The sequence below is a fragment of the Phoenix dactylifera genome, unplaced genomic scaffold (genome assembly GCF_009389715.1).
Source record: "Phoenix dactylifera cultivar Barhee BC4 unplaced genomic scaffold, palm_55x_up_171113_PBpolish2nd_filt_p 001497F, whole genome shotgun sequence".
Classification (NCBI taxonomy): domain Eukaryota; kingdom Viridiplantae; phylum Streptophyta; class Magnoliopsida; order Arecales; family Arecaceae; genus Phoenix; species Phoenix dactylifera.
In genome coordinates, this window is record NW_024068808.1 from 69,597 (window position 1) to 93,956 (window position 24,360).

A 24,360-nucleotide genomic window follows, 5' to 3' on the forward strand; every position below is an offset into this window, starting at 1 on the left:
GATTCTTTGATATACTTGGATCACAAGTAGATAACATTGCAAGTCATTTGTTGGAGCAGTGGTTGTTATGTTTTCTCCTTTTCTTTCTTCTTGGTTCACAAGGGGAAGTCCCAGGTATCAAGATTATCAAAAACTTCCAAAGAGTTTTAAGTCAGCAGGGATTAAGGAATCCCAAAATATTCTACAGGCAGTTTAAGTCCCAAAATTGGAGATTCATAACCAGGATTTTATGCAAATTCTGTGTTAGATCCACATAAACTGACATGCAAGTCCAGAAGAATGACACAAGACAAGAGGCTATTACATGTAAAATCAATTCATTTCCAATCAAAAGTATTCGAAAACAAGAAAAAAATAAACTTCCCACCTATGCTATGCTATGTGTATAAGCATAAAAATCCATACAAATGATCCTGTGCACAAGCCTGAACTTCCTCAAGAACAACTTGTGAAACTCCAAGCCCCAGACAAATACAGAGACCAAGCAAACAGTACCAACAATCCCAGCCACCCTCAGAAGTCATCCTGAATGAGCTTGTTCAGCAGGGTGGTAAGGAGTGCATCCCTCTTCTCGGCCCGGCTCTCTTCCCTCATCCTCCTCTGCTCCTCCCTCTCCCGCCGTGCCTGCTCCAGCATCAGCCTCTCTTTCTCCAGCTTCTCCATCGACTGCCGCCACTCCTGCTCGAAGGCCCGGCGCTCCTGGGCCCTCCTCTCCATCACCTCCCTCCACTGGACCTCGACGCGCTGCTGCTGCTGAAGGAACTCCTGCAGCAGCTCATGGATGCTGCTCGATGCCTTTGTCCGCTGCTGCTGCTGCTGTGCCCCTTTATCAGCCTTCTTCTTTCTGCTCTTCGAGGGGTGCTCGCCATCGCTGTCCTCATCATCCTCATCATCATCCTCAGAGAATTCACCGGAGGATCGGTCTGCGCCGAGCCTCTTCAGTTTCTTCTTCGAGGGGGAGGCGCTGGATTCAGACTCCAGGAGGAGGCGCTGCATGTTTCTTGCCCGCTCCATGAATACGGCATGAAGCTCTTCGAAGAATGGGCATTGCCTGCCATTTTCTGGATCAGCTGTCTCTGTATCCTGGGGAAGCAAGCCCAGGAACAAGTAAATCCTTTCATATCAGAATTCAAAAGGGAAGAACATCCATCAGTACACAAAAGTTCTACAAAAAGTTCAAGTAAATCCAATAAACTGAGACCAACTCCGAATCCTAAATGAAAAAAAAAAAAATCTTTTTTTTTGGTAACAATGAGCGTTTTCTTTGCCTAGAGATCATTATTCCTGGAAAGCAGACTAATCTTTATTCTGGCCCTTTTCCAAAGTCCTGCTCTGAAATCTCAACATTGTAATAGTCAAATTGGAAAAAATATTAAGAAAGTTGTTTGGCGATGCCCCATCGCCTCATTTGCCGATTGCTCCTCCGGTCCAATAATTTACCCTTCCAGAAACTCGATTCTAATCTTCAAGAAGAAGAACATTGCTCGATTTCTATTGGAAGACATTGAAGGAAACCAATCTTAACCTAATAGTCTAATATCCAATGGATGGCAAGCGCATAAACAAATGGAAAATTTTGCAAGAAAGAAAGACAAACCTTGTAGCGATTGACGAGGTTCTTCCACTTGCACTTGCACTGGTCGGGGTGCGGCGGTAGCCCCTCTCCCTCATCCGGGCGGCCACCGCCTCCCAGAGGGTCTTGTTCCACCGCGCGACCGTCAAATCCCGCTCCAGATCCCCCCTGAAACCGATCAGCTCCCTCGTCTCCTGCTCGCTCCACTGTACCTGCGCCACCCTCTCCTCCTTCCCCATCCTTATCTGCTGCTGCTGCTGCCAAGATCTGTTCATCTGCGGCGGCATCATCGCCATCCGCCCGCCCATGGCATCCCCATCCCCTCCTCCTCCTCCTCCTCCTCCTCCCATCATCTCCCTGCGCCTCCAAAATACCTTGGCCTCGAAGCTTTCTTCTCTCCTATTGCTATCTTCCACTTCTCGTAATTAGGAGAGTTTCAATTGGGACATTGCTTCGACCATGGTTCTCGTATCTATATACCTGAGGAGGACCTGTCGGATTCTAGAAGAAGTAGACGGTCATTGTATAAAATTACAAAAATACCATTACCGTTTCTTGTTATTATAATTTACGGATTATCTAATATGTGTCGTCTCATCTGTTCTTTCAATGAAAAGGACCCTGCAAGGACTTAAAGGAAATAAAAAAAATCATAACCAATTGTGACGTATTTGTTGAAATTTTGGTCGCCTTTTCTGATGCACGTCTCATCCACCAAGAATGGTGTTTTCATGCTATGGCCTACTGTTGATTTAGGCATGTTTAAAGGTAGGAAGGAGGATGGATTAGTTGAAGCACAATCCAAATTGCTTCTCAATATTCTTATCACTATCATGAATTGAGTTGAATATAAGTAAATTTATGTTTACTGTTTAGGATTCAATCTAACTTACATATCTACAAAAGAGAGATAGTATTTGTTATTATTTTTTTTTTTCTTTTAATACTTGAACCATTGTCAAACTTGGCTAGAAGCTGTTACCAAATGGTCTTCTCTTCTTATCCTTCCTAACAAGTTTGTGGCTCGAATAGTTGATTATCATATTAAACAAACATACAACCATTTCTTACGCACATGCATTTAAATAATAATAATAATAATAATAATAATAATAATAATAATGGTAAATGTAGCTCTTGCAAGCGCTATTTCCTATAGCAAATAAATCATATGAACTTATGTTAAATCTAAATGTACTTCGGAGACTTCTTTCATATTTTCTTATATGCTCATATGTATTTCTATTTTACAAAAATAAGATATAATGGTTAGCATGCGGCAAATGTGACAAAGAAAAAGTCTATTTAAGTATAACAATCAAATCTTTGTGTTAATGCGATTATACATGTACTTCATGAACATAAGTTCATATCAACAAGCATGATTTTCATTAAAAATAAATATATTTATTTTTTTTTCTTTCTTTTTTTTTAGAAAATTAACTAGCTTCTATCATTCAATTGAGATTTGAAATAATGAATGTATCAAAAATTGAACTGAAACTCTTTATTTTATCAAACTAGCATGGAAAGCAACCAGGGCAGGTCCAGTTGGTGGAATTAAATAAATCAAACTACAAATCACCCAAAGAAAAACATTATAACAAGCAAAGCTTTTTCTCTCCTTGGGTGGGAGCGGCGGATGAACAAATTTAGCATATTAGTCCGCAAGGAAGTGATAGTTTCACCTAACAGCTTATATCATCAAAAATGACTCCTAGAAAATAATAATAATAATAATAATAATAAATATAGGGGCATTTTGGGTAGTTTACTGACAGTTGTATTTTTGCGACTTTTTGTCCGGTTCCACACCAGGGAAACCGCGTCGTCCGAAGCGGTGTGAACGCCCGCTTCCGACGTGGGAATGCGGGTGCGAACACGGAACAAGGTGAGAAGCGGAAGTTTGGAAACGAAGACTCGTATGTTTGGTGCGGAAGGCTCGGTGAAATTGCGGCTTTAAACGCCAGGATTTGAAGGTCGGTAATCTGCCAAAATATAGAGAAGGATTCATTCGACCAAGACTGACCGAGCTCTTTGGTCGCATTTTTATTTGATAAATTGGATAATTTAAATTAAATCAAAAAAAATACATTCGTAGAGTCTGAAAATAAAATATTAGAAAATTATATAGAAAGATCTGTTGAGAAATTGCATAGAGTAAATTTTGTGTGATTCGTCACTACCATCCAGTCAGTAGCACTATTAACTTCTTTATGAATATACGAAATCTCAATAGATAGTGGTAATCGTGCTACTCTTCAGAAATCCTGTAGAAGTGGATGAATTTTGTCAAATTAGAAAGGCATATGATAACTGTCATAGAATTAGTATTTAAATAAATCTGTGAAGTATGTAGTATGTAGATACGCAACTCAGCCATTGGAACTATGGTATCAAATACCCTAACACCACTTGCCGTCGTAAAAGTACCACTGGCATTTCGGATGACAAAATCTGTTTCACACGGATCACCTCTTTCTAACATACTGTCATCAAAATTGATCTTGAGGAAGTAGAGGATATTTGTAGCATCTGATTTGGTTTGGATCTTTTACAGTGCATGTATTGTACTGCAACATGCTTGGATAGGTGACACATTGCCCATCCCCCAATCGTCCTAAACTTGGATGGCATGCCAAATAATGCAGGTTCGAAGATGAGCAACATCCATTCGTCTCCAAGATGTCCAACATGTCATCTGTCCAAGTGCAAAACATGCACTATTTAGGATCCCAACTCGCATCTAACCATTCACAGGCTAGTGGTTTCATTCATCATATCGATGGGCTTTTAAGTCAAAAGCAGCTCCCAACTCCAAGCATGTTTTGGGCCAAGCCCCTAGAATGAGTTTCTCCTTTCTTTGTTATTTTTAATTATATGATATGTGTGTCTAATTAATTTTGTTAAGTTTCATACATGTATTTATATTGAATGGAGGAAAAAACTAAACAGAGTTTACATGCATATCATAGGCACAGACTGTAGGGATGACAGACGAGCTTTCTATCCATAACAGGCTGGGTGATTCTAGTACAGTCCGTTTTTAGCTCGGTCCCAATATATCTCCTCTCTAATACCATAGTCCTCGTTGCTCTGTTGAGGGCGATGGAGCGTCTCATTCCGAGCTTCCTCTAGAGTCCGCGTGGGGGGGGGGGGGAGGGAGAGGCATGCACTTGCTTGCTTGGGATGTGATCTGTCAGCCGACGAGTATTGGGGGCCTCGGGATCTACTCCTTGCTTGAGCAGCACGAGGTACTTACCACCAGACATGCAGCCAAGTTTACTCTGGAGCCAGACAGTCTGTGGGGATCGTTGATGAGGGCCAAGTATAGGGAGCCGATAGGGACTTCTGTCTTTCACGCCAGCCGCTGCAGCTTATTCATTTGGAGGGAGATCTGCACACGGGGCCCGGAGTCTAGAGGCGACCAGTTGGAAGGTTGGTGATGGGCGGCTAGTGGATATCCCTGAGGATAGGTGGTTGGCAGTGATGCCGCTCAGTGAGTGGCCGACCTTCCTCGACTCGGTGCAGCTGGCGAGATGCAGAGTTAGGGATCTCCTTATCCCAGGGGAGTGGAGGTGGGATGCAGATCTCGTGCGAGAGGTTTTTGGAGAGGCACTAGCTAAGCGAGTTCTGGTTGTGTCGATCATTACCGAAGAGAGGGTTGATAGGAGGGTCTGGAGCAGTTTTGGCAGACCAAGGGTGCACGCCCATGACCTTCGAGGGCTTGCAGCAAGGGCCTTGGTACGGCTGATTGAGGGACCTTGGATCTGGCGAGTGCGCATACACCCTCACGTCGCCTTATTCATTTGGAAGGTAGCTTAGGGGTGTCTGCCGATTGATGGTGTGCTGGCAAGTAGGGGATGAGGATCCCCCTATGTGCGGGTCCTGCCCTACAACGGAGGAGACCATTTGCCATGCCCTCTTTTGCTGTTCACGTGTGTCCTAGGTCTGGCGGAGCGCCGGGATCGTCTTTGACGGCGAGCGGGGTAGGTCCCTGGTGGAGGTGTTTCTCTTGCGGCTGTGGGCATCTGTGAGGAGGCATGACATAGTGGAGTGGGGAACCCGATTTTCTTATCTGGCTTACCATACTTGGCTAGATAGAAATGCTCGGATCTTCAAGGATAGGTGGCTACGCCCGAGACTGGTGGCGGCCAGAGCCCTACTCCATGTGTCGGAGTTCACCAACAGTGTTACATCCAATTCCCCTGAGATGGCTAGGGACATCTAGGTCTCCTATCCAGTTGATTCAGCGACCAGATTTGTTTATGTTTCCTAGGAACCCCTACCCTTTTGCTTTCTTAAGGTGAATTTTGATGACAATGTTGTTGAGTAAGGTGAGAAGGGGTGTGGCCTTCATCATCAAGGATCACCATTCTAGGTTTGTGGCGGCTGGCGATCGACGGATCTTTGACACCTCTATCACTAGGCGGAGCTACGGGTGGCGTGAGAGGGGATTTTCTTCGCGAGGCGCGCTCTGGGGGCGGAGTATATACACCTGGAGGGCGACTCGATTGCGATAATCGAAGAGATTTGTGGATGACCCTCCGAGTTGGGTAGACACTTCCTGCTCTACGATATTTGGTGGATGGCAAGGGACTGCAGATCCTTCAGGGCACGCATGTGTATCGCAAGGCCAACTCAGCTGCTAACTAGGTGGCATCTTACGCAGTGCAACACACTGAATATTTTATTTGGATGAACCAGATGGATGTTCCTCACCCGCTGGGCCAACTTCTTTTTTCTTATTTTTTTGGCTGTACTCATCTATATTTGGTGTGAGGAGCCGATGTACCAAAAATAAAAAAAGAACAAACAAACTTTAGGATAAACATGGAGAAGTATGCAAGCAAGAATAAGAAAAAATTATAGCAACATCCCCTCAATTTTAAATGTGTCCTAGAAGCACTTTCCCAACTTTAAAAAGTTCCAAACTTATATCTCAAGTTTTCAAATCATTCTAAAGTAATCCTTCAAATCCTCCACCAAGCCAGCCCTACTAGCCTAATGGCGAAAATATCCTCAACCTCTTCGGACATCCACGAATATTGACTGTATAGATGGAGTTGAGACTTGAGAGTGCTATGAGATCTAGGGTAACTTTTGACTATGGATATAAATGGATGAATGAAAAAATTTAGTTCGCTACGAGACCTGATTAGATTACCTAGATATGCATGACATCGTTGGATATATCCTGAGATATTGTCTTGGTTGCTACCTTTCTTACTTTCTTGAAACAAATTTTACAATTAATATCTTCAAATATATATTTTTTAAAACCTTGGATTAATGATGCTCGATGTGTCAGGATCCTTCTAAACTCCATGCGGTTCGTCCGTTTAAGCTAAAATCGCACCTACCCTTTCAACCATGAAAAAGGAAAGCCATCCCAAATGCCAACGGTCAAAAGCGCAGCCAATAGAAAGCAGCATGCCGTGGCGATGACAGCGGAGCCGTTTGTTCCTTCCTCCTTTATTCCTCTAAGAAAAAGACGGCATAGCCGTTTGACATAAAGGAAGAACGAACCCAAAACGCTCCTCTGCTGCTGTCCCTTTCCCCAATCCTTCTCCCACCCCAAACCCTACTCCCCTTCCCCACTCTCCCCCATGGCCTCATACCTCTCCCACCTCGCCTCCCCAGAGCGCGACGCCGTCGATGCCATCGTCTCCCAGGCCATCGATCTCTGCACTCTCGAGCAGGTCGCAGCCCTCAACACCTCCCACCTCTCCGACTCCTCTCTCCTCCCCGGCGACCTCGAATCCCGCTTCCGAAAGCTCAAATCTTTCCCCGGAGCCAATCCCCAGCATCCGCAGCAGCAGTCGAGAATCCCTCCTCGACACCTCGATCAAGGGAAGGAGAACATACCCCGAAGCTTGAACCGTTGCGAGAGCGTCCCCAACCCATCAATCGATTCCGGCGAGCCAGAGGAGAAGAAGCCGCCCGAAGAAGCCGAGACCTCTTCTTCTCCTCCCCCGAAACCAGAGGCCGAGAAGGATTCAAAAAAGCCGGAGCCAGCAACTGGGTTTGCCTCGTCGCCTTCGATATCACTCGCTTCTCCGAGAGACTCTCCGTCGCCGCCGCGGGGAAGGTGCTGCTTCGTGTTGTCGCCGAAGAGGGTGCAGCGGAGAAAGGGGAAGAGTGGGGATTGGGGCAGGAGCGACGACCTTCTCTCGGACATGGGCACGTTCTCGATGAAGGAGCAGCGGCGGAAGCTGAAGAAGGCGCTCAAGGAGCAGGAGAAGGCGAGCCGGGAGGCGGAGAAGATGGTGGAGTTGGTCAAGCACGCGTCGGCGAGGATGAATGTGGCCGCCATCGATGAGTTGCTGAGCGACGACGAAGAAGAGCTCAAGTGAATGGGTCCGGCGTCTCATGAGATACCAGCTAGTTTTCCTTCTTTTGGCAGTAGAGAACCTGGGAAAAATGTTCAGTTTCCTTCTATATATAGCATGCGTCCCCTTCTATGTTAGCTTTGTAATACCATAAATACACATATATACTGCAAATTTTTGTTTTCTTAGAGCGAGCAAGGATATGATGAAACATAAATCATCATATTGATGTTCCTGCTATGAGAGTTTTGATAGCATCGAGAGCTTAATTGTATTAAATCTTGGTATTGCTCAAAAGAAGAAGAAGAAAAGATTATCAGATTTTGGTATTGAATATCACCATAGTGATTTTGTTTCATATATCTCTTAATTTTCAGGCTGCTTAATAATTTGACAATTTTCTACCAATTCTTGCAGAGCAAGCACTGAAAAAAATAATATGTGGCATTAAATGTCACCCATATTATCTTTTCCCTTCTTCTATGCTTATATTTCTTTGCAAAATAGTTTATTGAAAACAGATATGCTATATGTTGTGAAGTTCTGCCCTGATACAGCTCAATGCAACACATAGAGTTACAACCAGGAATCGAGCATTCTTTTGATGCAAAAGGAGACTTCAGAGAATGAGGACCGCAACAAATTCATAGCAGGGTTTTCATTGATCTCCTGGTCACAATTCTTTCTACTCAGATTTTTCTTCCCTCAATCAGCTCTTATGAATTATGATATGGACTCAGCTGGTTGTGTTATTGGTTTACTGGTGTCATGCAATTGAGCAGCTTTTCCTGCCAGAAAGCATAAGCAGGAGCAGATTTGCTTGCTGGATCTTTTATAGCAAGGGGGATTGTCTGAGCCCCAGGTATTTAACATTTGTTGTTAAATCTTATCCAATTCCCTTTCGGGTAACTCATCACCAGGGACATCAACATGTATTGAACATGTATCATTCCAGGTGCAAGATCCACCTGCAAAGTGAGAAAACAATGATTGAACAGAGAATGCCTGCATTACTTTCTAAGGCTTGAGACTATAACAGCAAGACTGGTCCAATTTCAAACTCTGTGATGCCATCTAATATCCAGACAAATTTATATCTTCAAAACAAACATGGAACAAAATTTTGAAAGTATTCCATTGACAGCTGAATACAACTGAAACCAAAACCATGTTGGAGTTTAGGTGTTCTCTAGCTATCAAAGAAATTAGCATGATTGTGATTTTGTCATTCTCTCAATATTAGCTTAGCTTGTTTGTCCATTTAGAGGTGCCTTTCTTCTTCAACCACAAAACTACCTTCATTACATGGATTCTCCAAGAAATTCAGGAAATGGTTTTGGTGCAAATTCACTTTTAAAGTTCGCGCAACAAACTCCTGTTACCTGCTGGGTGGTCCAAACCTGCCAAGCCACTTTATATAATAAATATAGAAAACAAGGAATTATGCATCCCTTCATGATTTAATCATGATTTTACTGTGATTTTTGACTGGTCAAGAGTCACAAAATAGTGCTCTCCAGCCTCATGATCCCATTAGATGAATATTACAGGATAACGATTTCCAATAATAGAGGTCTAATAATTTTCTCCCTTCTGGTTCTTTTCTTGTGAAGATATGATCATTGGAGTTCACCCTGTTCTTTCGCAAAATTTTGCGACTATGTAATTGACATTCAGACTGGAGACTTTGATACAGGTGTGTACTAGAGTCGGTACTTTATATGCAATATTTGAATACTTTTTGCCTATGAAACCATATCGGATGGCATATAGGTTGATGAGGCCGAGGGTATCCTCCGAACCCCAGAGCTCAGTCCCCATCGGGCTTAGACAACGGAAGCGACTGCTTCTCCTTAGAGGTATTGTCCGCTTTAGGAGGGAGGGGATTTCATAGTCTCTTCCCCACACACGGTTTTGTGCCACAAAATGCGCCTTTGAAGAGAAAGAGATAGCCCCCCTCCATTTAAGGAACAGACCTCTCCGCTATCTAGTCGATGTGGGACTAAGTTCGGACCCTTTATTCCTACAACATAGCCCCTTCCCCAGCGGAGGGGTCTGTGCTGGGGTCAAGGGCTTTCAACGAAAGCACCATTGATGAGGCCGAGGGTATCCTCCGAACCCCAGAGCTCAGTCCCCACCGGGCTCAGACAGCAGAAGCGACTGCTTCTTCTCAGAGGTATTATCCGCTTTGGGGGGAGTTTTATAGTCTCTTCCTCACACACGGTTTTGCCCCACAAAAGGCGCCTCTGAAGAGAAAGGGGTAGCCCCCCTTCATTTAAGAAACAGAGTTCTCCGCTATCTAGTCGATGTGGGACTAAGTTCAGACCCTTTATTCCCGCAACATAAGTATTCGATGATGTAACATAGGCATCTGCATATGATGGTCCTAAAACGAATAAAGTCACTATTCCTATGAGCTAAGATTGGAGGGTGTATATTCTGATGAATAATTTACCAGGGATTTTTCTGCACCTCAGAGATTGATAAATATACTAGACATTTAGGATCAGAACATGCAAGTAATATTGGTACATTCATTGATGTACTTTTTTTAAAAAAAAACTTTTATATAATTTATTTAGATATTTAGTCATTTTAGATTTCTTTATTCTATGATTCTTGTTTTAAATGGCTTATGCATTGAGCAAATTCATTCCAGATTCTGAATCAGCATAATCCTTGGGTTTTTGTCAACCAAGATAAGGATTTGCGCCTGAAGATTCAATCGGCATAGATAACATGAGCAACAGGCTCATCCTTGACTCTGCTATTACAGTCTTGAGAACATATGTGATTAGCATTCTCATCCAGCTAGAAGCATATACAAAATAGAAACATCTTACATTTCTATGTCAGGTATGTCCATATCTACAATACTGCTTTGCATTTAAGAAAATTGAAATTCATGAGTTTCAACGAATGCTTAATAGAAAAAGGCTTCCAACCTACATGTTAGTCAACTTCGTGTCATTTTATGAATTCTCATTAGCCAATTTTTCCTACTGAAGGCTAACTCTGCTTTATGCAATTTCCCAACTTCTTCAACTCCTATGGTACTTTCAGTCTTTCCCTCCTTTTCCAGACAATGACTCAGGTACCTCTCTTTATGGCAGCCTCCTCAAGTTTTTGTTGTACAAGTCCATACTATCTTATCTGCTACTCTATCGATTTGTCCTCAATTCAGGTTAATTTCTGTAATTCCTCTATAATACTCTTTTTTCTCTCTATCCTTTCTAATTTTACCGCATCCATCAGAACATTCTCTTTTCTATTGCATGCTTCTTGCTTTCTTAAACCCCCTTATTGCTTAACATTGTAAGCCTTACAAATGTTAGTTGACTATGGACAACCAGAATATATAACAACTAATCATATATAAATGTTCTGCTCGTAACAAGGAATCCTTCCAAATAGTTTCATCCTTTCTTCTTTCCTGGACTCCCATCGAGGGATGTGAGGTACTCCTCATCCCCGGTGAAGGCTTCAAAATCCGAGCAAACCAAGCCAACCCACTTCACCTCCAAGCAATCACATTGTGAAATAACCTCAAACTCATAGAGAAGGCTTTTTTTTTCCTAGAAAATGTAGACAAGGCTTATGAAATTGGACTCATGCCAAACTGGCTTGATTTCTTGCACCAAAGGAGAGCTCAAGCTCAGCTTGTTAAGCTAACTAAACAAGTTGGCTGGACCAGGAATTTTGGACTTAGTTTGTTTACAAGTGCAGCCTTAACAGCCTGCTCAATTTCAGCTCATTTTCGTTCCGAACAAGCCTATCAATAACAAAAAAAGAAAAAAAAAAAGAAAAAGGTTCATGCTGATCTAGCTAATTACCTTTGTCTGTGCCAGCTCCAAGGCGATTCTAGCTCCGGTGATGACACCGAACTGGCCTAATCCTCCTAGAGCCGCACAAAACAAATTGGAGTTGAGGTGCTTGGAACAAGTCATTAGCTCCCCTTTCACTGTGCTGCACCCAAAAGAAATACGAAGAGAGAACAGGATTAAGTATTAACTAATTAATAGCCAGTTCCTTGGTTCAAATAGCTAATGATCCCATTGTCACCTCTTCTAGTGAGAATCCACACAATGCTATCATCAAGGAGGAAAAAAAAAAAAAACACGAGAATCCGCTGAATGCTTCTCAGGCTTCCACATATAGGCGGCTTCAGAGCAATGCCAGTTCACCATTTTGGATCAGCGCCTGAAATTTTTCAATTTGAATGAATCAAAATTGGAGCAGATGTCAACACCATTTTAACGAGGCCCTAAGGTTCCTAATTTGAACAAATTTGGAGGGATCGGAAGCAATTCTTTCCCCGGTGATGGAAAGAGAAAAGATGCATCCAGATGACGCGCTCATAGGTTCCCAGATTTCTCAGCATTTCAGCAACAAGAGAGATGGATTCAAGTAATGCAAAGATAGTTATAGTACAGAAATGAAGTTTCTGTTCCGGAAGTCAAGACTTTCATCTAAGCCCAGCCACACTACAGGAAGCTAAAAGTGGATACTGGATACGAAAGGATGCACCTTTCTCTCCGACGCAAAAAAACAAACATAAAAGAAGCAGCTCCTTCTTCTTTCACCATCTACATAGACAGCAACCTATCGATTCACTGGTTCAGACGCGGCCCTCCCAGAGGCACTCGAGGGCGGCGGAGGAGGAGCACTTGAGCAGGATGGCCTCCACGTCGGGCGAGGGGTTGAGTCCCATGACGGCCGCCCGGTTCCAGCGCTCCGTCCGAGTGAGGCCCAGGCAGGGCCCGTACCTCATGTCCATGTCGAACTCCCGCAGCCTCTCCTCCGCCTCCTTCTCTTGCCCTGCTTTCCCGCCAATCCCAATCACCACCGCCGCCAACAGCATGAACGAATCAAACGCTAACTCGTTGGATGGAAACTGAATGGGATCGCGAGGAGGGACTAAGGGAGTGTACTGCTTACCTTGGACATGGGCGGACTTGAGGACGGGAGAGCAGGCCGGATCGGCAGTGGAATACGGCTTGGGGGAGGGCTTGGTCACTCCGCCCTTCTTCTTCTCCCGGTAGAAGCCCCTGATTCCACCGGCCGATGCCATCGTCCCTATTACACTCTCGCTTGCTCGCTCGCTCGCTCGCGCAGTTGGAATTGGGGGAAGGAGGGCGATTTTGGGGGGGGGGCGAGAGCGGCCCTCCATATAGAGGGGAGGGGGCAGAGTGATGGTCGGAAGACGATCAGTGCGGTACCACGTGTCGGCATCTTAGGTCATTCGAGATGATGGATTTATGATCGGCTGAAGGTTTATTTATCTTCGAACCATCAACCATGTCACCATCAACAACATTAATAGCGGAAATCTTCATTAATACTTTTGAAAAAGAAAATTCTTTCTGCATGCATGCCTGCTTATTCATTTTTTTATATAAAATATATTATAAATTATATTTTTTACATATTACTGTTACAATAGGAGATTTTATCTTCAAAAAAACTAGCTGAAAGATATTTTTTAAATTTTTTAGTTTGTACCTAAATTTTGTTTTAAGTTAAAAATTAAATTCATTTAAATGTAATCACGAGCACCACAATAGTTCTGCATTCTGCGGTGAGCCTCCATGGACACGTATTGTAGTGTCTTTTAGTTTATATAGGCTATCGGCTAAATTTACTTTGATACTATTTATTATGATTCAGGTTCTTATTTAAAATGATTAGTCAAAAAAATATTTTTAAATTTTTTAGTTCTACATAAAAACACGAACTTAAGCCTAGAGTCGCTTGCCTATGTACGTATTCCTGGTTGTTTCTCTTTGGGCCACACATTGGATTGTCGCTTATTATAATAAAATAATCCTCGCTAGGAGATCCAGCAATCCCTTCCAGCCTTGTCCTTATCTAAGAAAGTCTCTCTTCTATTTCACTCTAATAACAAGTTAAAAAAAAAGACAAATAATTACAGAAAAAAGAAATATTAGTGGGCTAGCTTCCAAACCTCAAGGTGGCGTCTTTCTTCACGACCTTTTTAATATTTGTTACTAGTATTTGGCGCACAAAGTGCATATGATAAGAAATATGGATATTTGTTTGTGGTGACATTTGGTTCATGCGTAAAGTAGGCATAAGGCTTAAGCCTTATGCTTGCCATAACTTGAGCAGGAGACATAACTAAGGAATACTAATTATGCTGGTCAAACTTAGTTGCGAGAGGTATAACTACACCAAAGGAAAGTTGTCATAAACTATTCCTTAACATAAAAGCTAGGGCATGTTGACCTCGACCCTACTTGATTTTTATGTTATTCCAGAATTGGCTCATCGACAACTCGTTGAGGCTCAGCTAGGTTATTTGAAAATAAGCAAGCTCAAACAACCTTTAAGAGCTCAAATGGGTGCAAAGATACAAGGAAGCTTAGCTCAGCTTGATAAAAGCTCGGCAATCTAACTTAAGTCAATTGCAGCTTGAGCTCAAGCCAAGCTCAAACATTAACAAGCCAAGCTTGTGGAGCCTGATACTTAGTTCGGCTCATTTGCACCCTAATTGAAAGGTAGGACAAGCAAAAGTTTTAGCAAGGCATGTCAACATGTATAACATAGTCATAATTTCTACTTGAGAAAATGACAATTGCATTAGACCAACCACTGAATTTTGAAACTCCTAATAAAGCATTTGTCTTCTAGATAAAACCATTTAAAAGCTAAATAATTTTTAGCTCGGTTATAAAATTTAGCTAGAAGGTATTATTTGTATTTCTGATCCTGCATAAATAACCAAAATCTATCTAGTGTATAGCTGATGTTGAATTAAACACGTCCGCACAGTCCACACACAACCAAAGCCAAATTTTGCTTTGAGTTAAAATCAAAACTATAAATGTGAATGGAGGCTTGCCCAATAGTCACATTGCTTTGCATAGCAATTGAAGATTCTAAGTTCGAGTCCTTCATGGTACATCCTCAAGTATTTGAGCCTGAAATTTATACTGTGGAGAAAGAAGAAGAAGAAGAAGAGCAAATGAACATGAGTATTTTTGGAATTTTAGATGAATACCTTGTGTTGGGGGAAAACCCAAGTCGCACCAGCCCGGAGGCGCTCGCCTAGGGAGCGCCGACCAGAAGGCGCCCGACCCGGAAAGCGCCCGATCAGGGGGCCCCAACCTCGCAACATGGGAAAACCCAAGTAGCGCTCGACCAAAAGGCGCCCGACCAGAAAGCGTCCGACCAGGAGAAGCCGACTAGAACGCGCCGACCTCGCGACGCTCGAGTTAGAGGCACCCCACTGAGCAACTGGCTCGGCTCGGCACCCGGCCAGGTGCCGAACCCTAAAGATGCCTTGTCTAAATATTCGACCCCAGCCTAATCCCTTAGAGAGAATCTGACAACTAGATATCCAACTCCACCGTACTCTGCTACCGTCGTCAAGCCATTAAGGCACGTGACCTCCGCAGGCCTCCGGCACACCCGATCATTAATGCGTGTGACCCCTGCGGGCCTCCAGTGCACTCAACCATTAATGAACACGGCTCAAGATGATCTCCGGATCACTGGACCATCAAAGCGTATGGCTCTCCCTGATCACCGGTTCACTCAGCAATTAATGCACTTGCTATCTACGAACCCCAAGCCCACCACGGCCGGCGGTTGAACCACTCCAACAGGTCCGATCAACCATGACAATTCGCTGACTCCGGTCTGATCCGGTCTCATCCTCCACAATGCCATTAATGAGCATGATCGTACCCAATTATCACGAAGAAGACAATTTCCCCTGTCATCTTCCAGGTAATATAATGTCCTTCTATAAAAGGGAACCTGGGGGAAAGGAGGGGGGACAGACACAAGAACAAATACTCTCCTCTTTTACCCCACTCATATACTAGCCCCCTCTGACTTAAGCATCGGAGGGCTGGCGCCGGAGATTCCGGCCACCAGCTTCTTGCAGGACTCTCCAGGAGACGCCACCAGCTGACGCGCCGCCGCCCACCGTTCCAGCAGCGGAGCTCCTCCCCTCTCAGCTCGTGGCCGCCCCCGGGTCCAATTTCCAGCAACAGTTGGCGCTAGAAGGAGGGCGACGAAGTTCTCCCCAGTGATGAACGTGAGGCTCGCCGAGTGAAGCGTTCCGCCGCCTGGTACATATTGCACGAGGGAAAGCTTTATCGAAGATCTTTTACCTCTCCCCTCATCAGATGTCTCCGCCCGACAGAGGCGGATTATGCAATGCGTGAAGTCCATGAAGGGATTTGTGGAAATCATTTGGGGGGACGAGCATTAGCGCATAAGATTTTGCGCCAAGGATACTACTGGCCGACACTCCAGAAGGATGCCTTGGACTTCGTCCGAAGATGCGACCGATGCCAGAGAAACGCCAATGTCCAACGTCGACCCTCGGCTCCCCTTGGCCTTTTGTCCAGTGGGGGATCGACATCTTGGGACCATTCCCTCTGGCGACCAGGCAAAGAAAATTCCTAGTCGTCTCCATCGACTATTTTACCAAGTGGGTGGAAGCCGAGCCAGTCGCCCGGATCACCGAGCAGAAGATGCGGGATTTTGTCTGGAAGTCAATAATCTGTAGATTCGGACTCCCCCGCATCCTTGTATCAGACAACGGCCGCCAGTTCGACAACCTTCGCTTTAGAGAATTTTGCTCAGAGCTTAGCATCGACCACCGCTTTACCTCGGTCGCGCACCCTCAGATGAACGGAGAAACCGAGGTAACAAATCGTACTATTTTGCAGGGGCTCAAAGCCAGGCTCGACAAATCCAAAGGACAGTGGGTCGAAGACCTATACAATGTCCTGTGGGCTTACCGGACCACGTTCCGTGTCCCCACCGGCGAAACTCCTTTCAATTTAACATATGGAACAGAAGCCATCATCCCGTTGGAGATCGGACTCCCTTCTCCGAGGGTAGAACATTATGACGCCAGCTCCAACTCCCCACAGCTCAGAAATAACCTGGACCTAATCGAGGAGACAAGGGAGGCCGCCCGAGTTCGCATGGCGAGGTACCAGCAAAAAACAGCACAATACTACAACGCCAGAGTCAAAGTCAAATCCTTTAAGGTAGGGGACCTCATCCTTAGAAGAGCTGAGGTCTTCCGGCCGACCGAGCAAGGGAAGCTAGCTCCGAACTGGGAGGGACCTTACCGAGTCACACGTGTCCAACGGCCCAGAGCGTACAAGCTGGAGTCTCTCGATGGGACTCCCATCCCACGAAGTCGGAGTTCCGAAAATCTCCGGGTGTACTACCAGTAAAACCCCAAGGGGTTCCCCATTATAAATCTCACTTTTCTACAACAACTTATGTGCAATTGCTCAAACGTGCCAAAATTCTCCTAATGATTGTCTCATGACTACCAGACTTGGCCCAGCTCGTCAATCGGCATTGAGCGAAGCCGGTCGCCTTAACGAAACTCCGGAGCGTCACCATCGAGCTCGGCTCGATCTCCATCGGCCATCGAGCTCGGCTCGATCTCCATCAAACATCGAGCTCGGCTCGATCTCCATCTGGTCGTGATCAGCAAAATGTTCGTGATTGGCGATGAACATTCTTGATGGCAACTGGTTTCTATTATGCCGGCGTCCCCAGAGAACGGACTCCGAGCAAAAGAGCGTCCTCAAAAGTTCGCCGAGGAGCAAAGCTGACGACCTCGGCGTAAGGCGCTCGACCCCAATGGTACCAGGTACCCTTTTGATCAATGTTTTACACTTTCATTTACTTCATTCCTGATTAAGCGCCTGAATGAAACCCCGACCAGCGTCGAGGTACCTGGCCGGGCCAATCGTTGCCTGGCCTCGCCCGTCTCGCATGCACTGCTCGACGGCGGACTCTAGCCTGGTTTACACCGGCAGCTCGATGAATTCCCATCCCGAGCTTCGGGATATTGGACTTGCTTTAAGTCGGAAGAGGTCCGACAATCCGCCTCGGCAACCCAAGGTCCGAGCTCGCGGAGTCCGAACAAAATTCGAGTTGGGTTAGTGACCTTTGGTCCTAGGGCTCGGCCGAATTCTGAGCCAAGCTCGAGAAGGCTTGCCGAGCCTAAGCGTATTTTTTTTTCCTAAACATCGCAACATCGCTGATCGAAGGTCCGAGCAATAGAAACTAGGGACCAGAGCTCGGACTGGGCAAATATGCTGAACCTAAACGTAGGTCTAACTACGTAGCGAACGAAATTGGGGCTGCAGAGCCCAAGTCCTTGGAACCTAAAGCGGATTCGATTGAAGAAACCTAGGTCTACTGCGAATCGAAACATAAACCAATCGCAAGTTAAAAAAGGATATTCATTTTGGGGAGCCCGAAGGCTAAGTACAAAGTTTAGGCTCGGCCTTATAACAATATGAAGGCCATCCCGATTTACAAAAATGATGAAGAATATGAAAAACCTAAGGCTCGACCCTATTGTCTTCGGCAACTTCGGGGACGGCTGGTTCCTCCGCGGCCGAGGTCTCCGCGTGACCGTCTTCAGTGACCTCGGGAGCAGCCTCGGGCGCCCCAGCCGGGCCCTCCTCGGCGGCCTCGTCGATCGCCGGTGCTTCCGCCTCTGATTCTTCGACCCCCGCTCCTGGTTGAAGCAGATTAAGGTCGAAGTCGGGGAGAAGTCGCCGCAATTGATTGCGGAAGTCCTTGAAGCCCTGGATAAGCCCGTTCACGCCCTCCTCCTCCAACAGGTCGCGAAACTCTTCCGATTCACGGAAGAGCTTGACGGCGTTTTGGGCCTGCTCCCGAGCCTCTTTCTTCCGAGCCTCGTGATACCCGGCCTTCCGCTCCAGATTCTTTATCTCCCGTTCGCAAGTGACAAGCAAGGACTGCGCGTCGAGCAAACGGGCCTCGAGCTCCTGGGCCCTGAGGTGAGCCTCCCCCACCTCCTGCTCGCGGATAGCAAGTGTCGACTCGGCCTCGGCCAGACGGACCTCTGCGGCGCGAACTTCGGATCTAGCCAGGGCATGTGCGCCCTTCTCCTCTTCGAGCTCGGCGGTCAGAGCCCGAATCTCGTCCTCGGCCGCCCCCATCCTCGTCTGGAGCTCCTGTCGCTCGGCCTCGGACACCAGACGCCTCGCCTCGGCCTCCTCGTGCCCTCGCTAATGCCTTCGGGCTCGCTCCCGATAATCTTGAATTATGTGCATCAGCGTCTCAGTCTCGTGCAGATGCTGTAAAAGAGGAACGTGAGAAACGAATCTAACTCAAAAATAAACTTGCACAAATATAGATGTTAACTTATCCGGATGGCAGAGCAAAGGGTCGAGTCCATAAAGGCGCCGTAGTTCATGGACCGGATCTTGGCCTGGTCGGCCGGGAGCAGCGCGACCCGAAGAACTTCACGCGCTGTCTGGGGATTATCGAGGGCCGAATCGCCCTCGAAAACTGCCCAACCAGGAGCGTAGGGCACCCTCTCCTGGTGACCCGACGAGCCCGGTGGACTGGGCTCTGCTGGCCTCGGCGGAGGCGGCCCCGTGGCTCCCTGGCTGTTCCCCGGCTCGGGACTGGGGAATTGAGGTCGGACAGGCGGCCGATCTGATTGCCGCAAAATTGGAGCGGGATACGCAAGCGCCAAATCCGCTGCAGAACTTGTCCTTCCTTGGTCGGTGCTTGGGGCTTCCTGTCAACCAGGAACTTGTGAAATTGGCGCCGGGCATGGGAGCGCCACCGTAGCTCCACCAGAGCTCGCGCCCCTAGAACCTGGGCCCTCCCCCCGACCAGCCTCGGAGTGCTCGGTACTAGGAGCGCCCCTCTCGGCGACCACGGTAGCCGAGACCTTCGCCTTCTTCTTTGGCTCGGGTAGTTCTCCCGCAAGCTCGGCCGCCCTTTTCTGGAAGCGGGCATACAGGACCTCGCTCTTGGTCACCATTTTCGCGATACCTGCAAGGACGAGCAAGATTAGAACGCAGAATGTTTAACAGAAAAAAGAGAAGGGGACTCTATTATTACCCTTATCCTGAGGACGCGCCGAGCTCAGGCCAACATTCACTAGAGCGTCCTCGTTTATGAGGCCACTCAGCAGAATACCGTCCCCGAGGCTACGAACGGCGTCAAGGATCCCCTGCTCGCACGTAGAAAGCTTAGGGATTTTGTCGACGGTCCTGAGTCGGCTCGGCCTCCACCTAGGATCAAACCCCCATGTCCGCTCGGAGCCCAGAAAGAAGAGGCCCACTAGGATGCTCTCTTGGATTGGGTATGGGAAAGGAGGCCTCTTCTTCCATTCGTGAATGGACGACGGAGCGCCCTGGAAGAGTGGCCGACCCGCCCGAAGGGCGACATAGAGCCACTCTCCGTCTCCCGGGTTCGACTTCAACATGAAAAGCCGCCGAAAAACATTCATGGAGGTTGGAATCCAGTGCGCCAAACACAGCGACAGGAATCTGACGATTGTCCTCCATGCGTTCGGAGCAAGTTGCGCCGGGACCAACTGGTATTCCGCAAGCAACTCGTTCACGAACCCATGGAAGGGAAACCGTAGGCCGGCCTAGAGTGCCTCCAGGTACACTCCGATCCGGCCTACTGGGGGATTCGTTACTCGATCCCCCAGTCCGGCGGGCTCCAAACGGAACCCTCGTCGAGGAAAGAACCACTCCTCGACCATCTCGACCTCTAACTCGCTCATGGTGGACTCGATGTCACTCGGACCGGGACCCATTAAAAAGGGGGGGGGGGAAGAAAAAGGGCTTCGGGCGAATAAAAAAAAAGGGGGGGAAACCTGTGAAGTTCGCCGGAGATCGGTAACTTCGGACTGAAGAAACTGAAGGTAGAAGGTAGAAGAAGACAATAAGAAGGTAGCTGGAGGCTAGGTGGGGATTTATATAGATCCCTCCAACGGCCCAGATCAGCAATAAAAAATGCTGCTCCTCGTTCAGATCATGACGCGTGTTGGCTCGAGAGCCGGAGCGCCGCATTTAATTCAGGCTGACGCTTCGAACACAGAAGCGCCTCGTCGGATCGTGTGGCCCTATCATGAGCCCACGACGCGAGGACGCTTCGAGAAAGGCACCCTAATAATGAGACGTTTCGGGAAAGAAGAGACGCCGCCCATTAAAAGCGCCTCGAAGCGCGCGATAATTCAAAATCTCCCTAACCTATGATAGCCCGACTAAAACTACTTTCCGCGCTCGAGCTGGTGGCCAGCTTGAGCTCGGAAGTCGGAGGGTAGTATTGGGGGAAAACCCAAGTCGCACCAGCCCGGAGGCACTCGCCTAGAGAGCGCCGACCAGAGGGCGCCGACCAGAAGGCGCCCGACCCGGAAAGCGCCCGATCAGGGGGCCCCAACCTCGCAACACGGGAAAACCCAAGTAGCGCGCGACCAGAAATGCGCCCGACCAGAAAGCGTCCGACCAGGAGACGCCGACTAGAACGCGCCGACCTCGCGACGCTCGAGTAGAGGCACCCCACTGAGCAACTGGCTCGGCTCGGCACCCGGCCAGGTGCCGAACCCTAAAGATGCCTTGTCTAAATATTCGACCCCAGCCTAATCCCTTAGAGAGAATCTGACACCTAGATATCCAACTCCACCGTACTCTGCTACCGTCGTCAAGCCATTAAGGCACGCGACCTCCGCAGGCCTCCGGCACACCCGATCATTAATGCGTGTGACCCCTGCGGGCCTCCAGTGCACTCAACCATTAATGAACACGGCTCAAGATGATCTCCGGATCACTGGACCATCAAAGCGTATGGCTCTCCCTGATCACCGGTTCACTCAGCAATTAATGCACTTGCTATCTACGAACCCCAAGCCCACCACGGCCGGCGGTTGAACCACTCCAACAGGTCCGATCAACCATGACAATTCGCTGACTCCGGTCTGATCCGGTCTCATCCTCCACAACGCCATTAATGAGCATGATCGTACCCAATTATCACGAAGAAGACAATTTCCCCTGTCATCTTCCAGGTAATATAATGTCCTTCTATAAAAGGGAACCTGGGGGAAAGGAGAGGGGGGACAGACACAAGAACAAATACTCTCCTCTTTTACCCCACTCATATACTAGCCCCCTCTGACTTAAGCATCGGAGGGCCGGCGCCGGAGATTCCGGCCACCAGCTTCTTGCAGGACTCTTCAGGAGGACGCCACCAGCTAACGCGCCGCCGCCCACCGTTTCAGCAGCGGAGCTCCTCCACTCTCAGCTCGCGGCCGCCCCCGGGTCCAATTTCCAGCAACACTTTGTTTAAATTAGCATAATGTGAAGGCACTGTAGTTTATTTTTTGCAGATTTAGATAGGTTACTTCTTCAAGAGGCTCAGTTTAAGATCCATGAATTCCTAACAGGTTACTCAAGTGTGAGCAAGAATGTTTCACACACTATGGCCTGTCACATGATATGTCCCAATCCACCTGTTGCTGGAAACTGGACCCGAGGGCGACCGTCGGCCGGAAGAGGGAGGCTCCGCTGTCTGCGTGGTGGGTGGCGGCCTGTCGGCGGGCAGCTTCCTCCTGGGGACCTGCAAGAAGCCGGTGGCAGGGCCGTCCGGCGCCGGCCCTCCGATGCTTAAGTTAGCAAGACGTCGATACGAGGAAGAAAATGGAGACAGAGCCAGAGAGAGAGTCAGAGAGAGAGAGAGAGTCCCCCTTTTGAGTGGAGAGATTCTCCTTTTATAGGGAGGATCGGGTTACCTGTGGTGTGACAGGGCAGATTGTCTGTTCGTACAATTGGTCATTAATGCTCGATCATGTAAGTCAATGCTATCATTGTACGAAATCAGGCCGAAGCCTTAAGCCATCGAGGAGTCGTGCCATCATTTGTAGGCATGCGTATTTGCCGTAAGAGGCTCAATGTCCGTAGGTGATGGAGGCCATACACTTTAATTGTTGAGTGAATCAGGTGTCTGCACAGCCCATACGCATTAACTGCTGCCAAACATAAGACGTAACCTTTTAATCGTCTGGAGAGAAGGTAATCTCAAGCCATCAAGGGGGTCTGCTCGGTCGACCCCCGCTCGGGGGGGTCTGCTCGGTCGACCCCCGCTCGGGGGGGTCTGCTCGGTCGACCCTCGCTCGGGGGTGCCTGCTCACCGAAGCATGGTGATATTTTTCTCCTCAACACTACCCCCCGACTTCCGAGCTCGAGCTGCTTGGGAGTTGGAGCGCGGAAAGTAGTTTCGGTTATGTTTTAAGGAAATTTCGAATTATCGCGCGTTTTCAGGTGCTTTAAATGAGCGGCACCTCCTTCTCCGAAAACGTTTTATCAGGGTACCCTTCCATTTTTCAAAGCGTCCTCGCGTCGTGGGCTCATGATGAGACCACACAATCCGACGCGACGCTTCCATATTCAGAGCGTCGGTTCGGAGTGAATGCGGTGCCTTTAGTTCTTAGGTTGACGCGTGTCACGATCTGAGTGGGGGGCAGCGCTCCGGTTTGCAGATCCGGGCCGTCGGCGGGGGATATATATATATACATCCCTCGCCGGTCGCCTCCCCCTGTTGTCTGCATCTCCCTCCTCCCTTCTTCTCAGTCCGAAGTAACCGATCTCTGGTGAACCTCCGTCAGGTCTTTTTCGTTCGTTCAGAGTTTCCTTTTCTTCCTTTCTTCTTTTCCAATGGGTTCTGGTCCAGGCGAACTCGGGTCTACCATGGGTGAGGTTGAAGTCGAGATGGTCGAGGAGTGGTTTTTTTCTCGGCGAGGGTTCCGTTTGGAGCCCGCCGGATTGGGGGATCGAGTAATGAACCTCCCAGTAGGCCGGATCGGAGTGTATCGGGAGGCACTCTGGGCCGGCCTACGGTTTCCTTTACATGGGTTCGTGAACGAGCTGCTTGCGGAGTACCAGCTGGTCCCGGCGCAACTCGCTCCGAACGCATGGAGGACAATCATCGGGTTCCTGTCGCTGCGCCTGGCGCACGGGATCCCGACCTCCGTGAATGTCTTCCGGCGACTTTTTATGTTAAAGTCGAACCCGGGAGACGGAGAGTGGCTCTACGTCGCCCTTCGGGCGGGTCGGCCACTCTTCCACGGCGCCCCATCGTCCATCCATGACTGGAAGAAGAAATTTTTCTTCTTGGGCTCTGAGCGGACGTGGGGGTTTGATCCCAGGTGGAGGCCGAGCCGGCTCAAGGCTGTCAACAAAACGCCAAGGCTTTCTACGCGCGAGCAGAGAATCCTCGACGCCGTTCGCAGCCTCGGGGACGGTATTCTCCTAGGCGGCCTCATAAGCGAGGACGCTTTAGTGAATGTAGGCCTGAGCTCGGCGCGTCCTCAGGGTAAGGGTAATAGTAGGAAGCGTCTCCTTCCCCCTTCTTTTTGACGTTCTGGGTCTTATTCTGCTCGTCCTTGTAGATATCGCGAAGATGGTTACCAAGAGCGAAGTATTATACGCTCGGTTCCGGAAGAGGGCGGCTGAGCTTGGAGGGGAGCCGCTTGAGCCGAAGAAGAAAGCAAAGGTTCCCGCCCCTCGAGTCGGCTCTCCCGAGGCCGCTAGAAGGGGAGGGTCGAGCTCCGAGCCCGCAGGCTCGGAGGGGGCGGCGTTGGCGCTCGCGTGTCCGGCGCCAATCTCTCAGATC

At 47.9% G+C, this 24,360-nt stretch overlaps 2 protein-coding genes and 1 pseudogene across 2 annotated transcripts; 1 reads left to right on the plus strand and 2 right to left on the minus strand.

Annotated features, from left to right (window-relative positions):
- Positions 1 to 225: 225 nt before the first annotated feature.
- Positions 226 to 2,024, minus strand: LOC103717387 (annotated as a pseudogene).
- A 4,789-nt stretch (positions 2,025 to 6,813) lies between these two features.
- LOC103717386 lies at positions 6,814 to 8,261 on the plus strand. Its single transcript, XM_008805747.3, has one exon. It carries the CDS (start codon positions 7,183 to 7,185, stop codon positions 7,927 to 7,929), a length of 747 nt encoding a protein of 248 aa, XP_008803969.1. The 5' UTR covers positions 6,814 to 7,182; the 3' UTR covers positions 7,930 to 8,261.
- Positions 8,262 to 12,305: 4,044 nt separating this feature from the next.
- Positions 12,306 to 13,064, minus strand: LOC120103652 (DNA polymerase delta subunit 4-like). The gene is made up of 2 exons (XM_039122368.1): positions 12,844 to 13,064; positions 12,306 to 12,723 (listed from the first exon to the last, which is right to left on the minus strand). Exons 1-2 carry the CDS (start codon positions 12,974 to 12,976, stop codon positions 12,524 to 12,526), a joined length of 333 nt encoding a protein of 110 aa, XP_038978296.1. The 5' UTR covers positions 12,977 to 13,064; the 3' UTR covers positions 12,306 to 12,523.
- Positions 13,065 to 24,360: the final 11,296 nt, after the last annotated feature.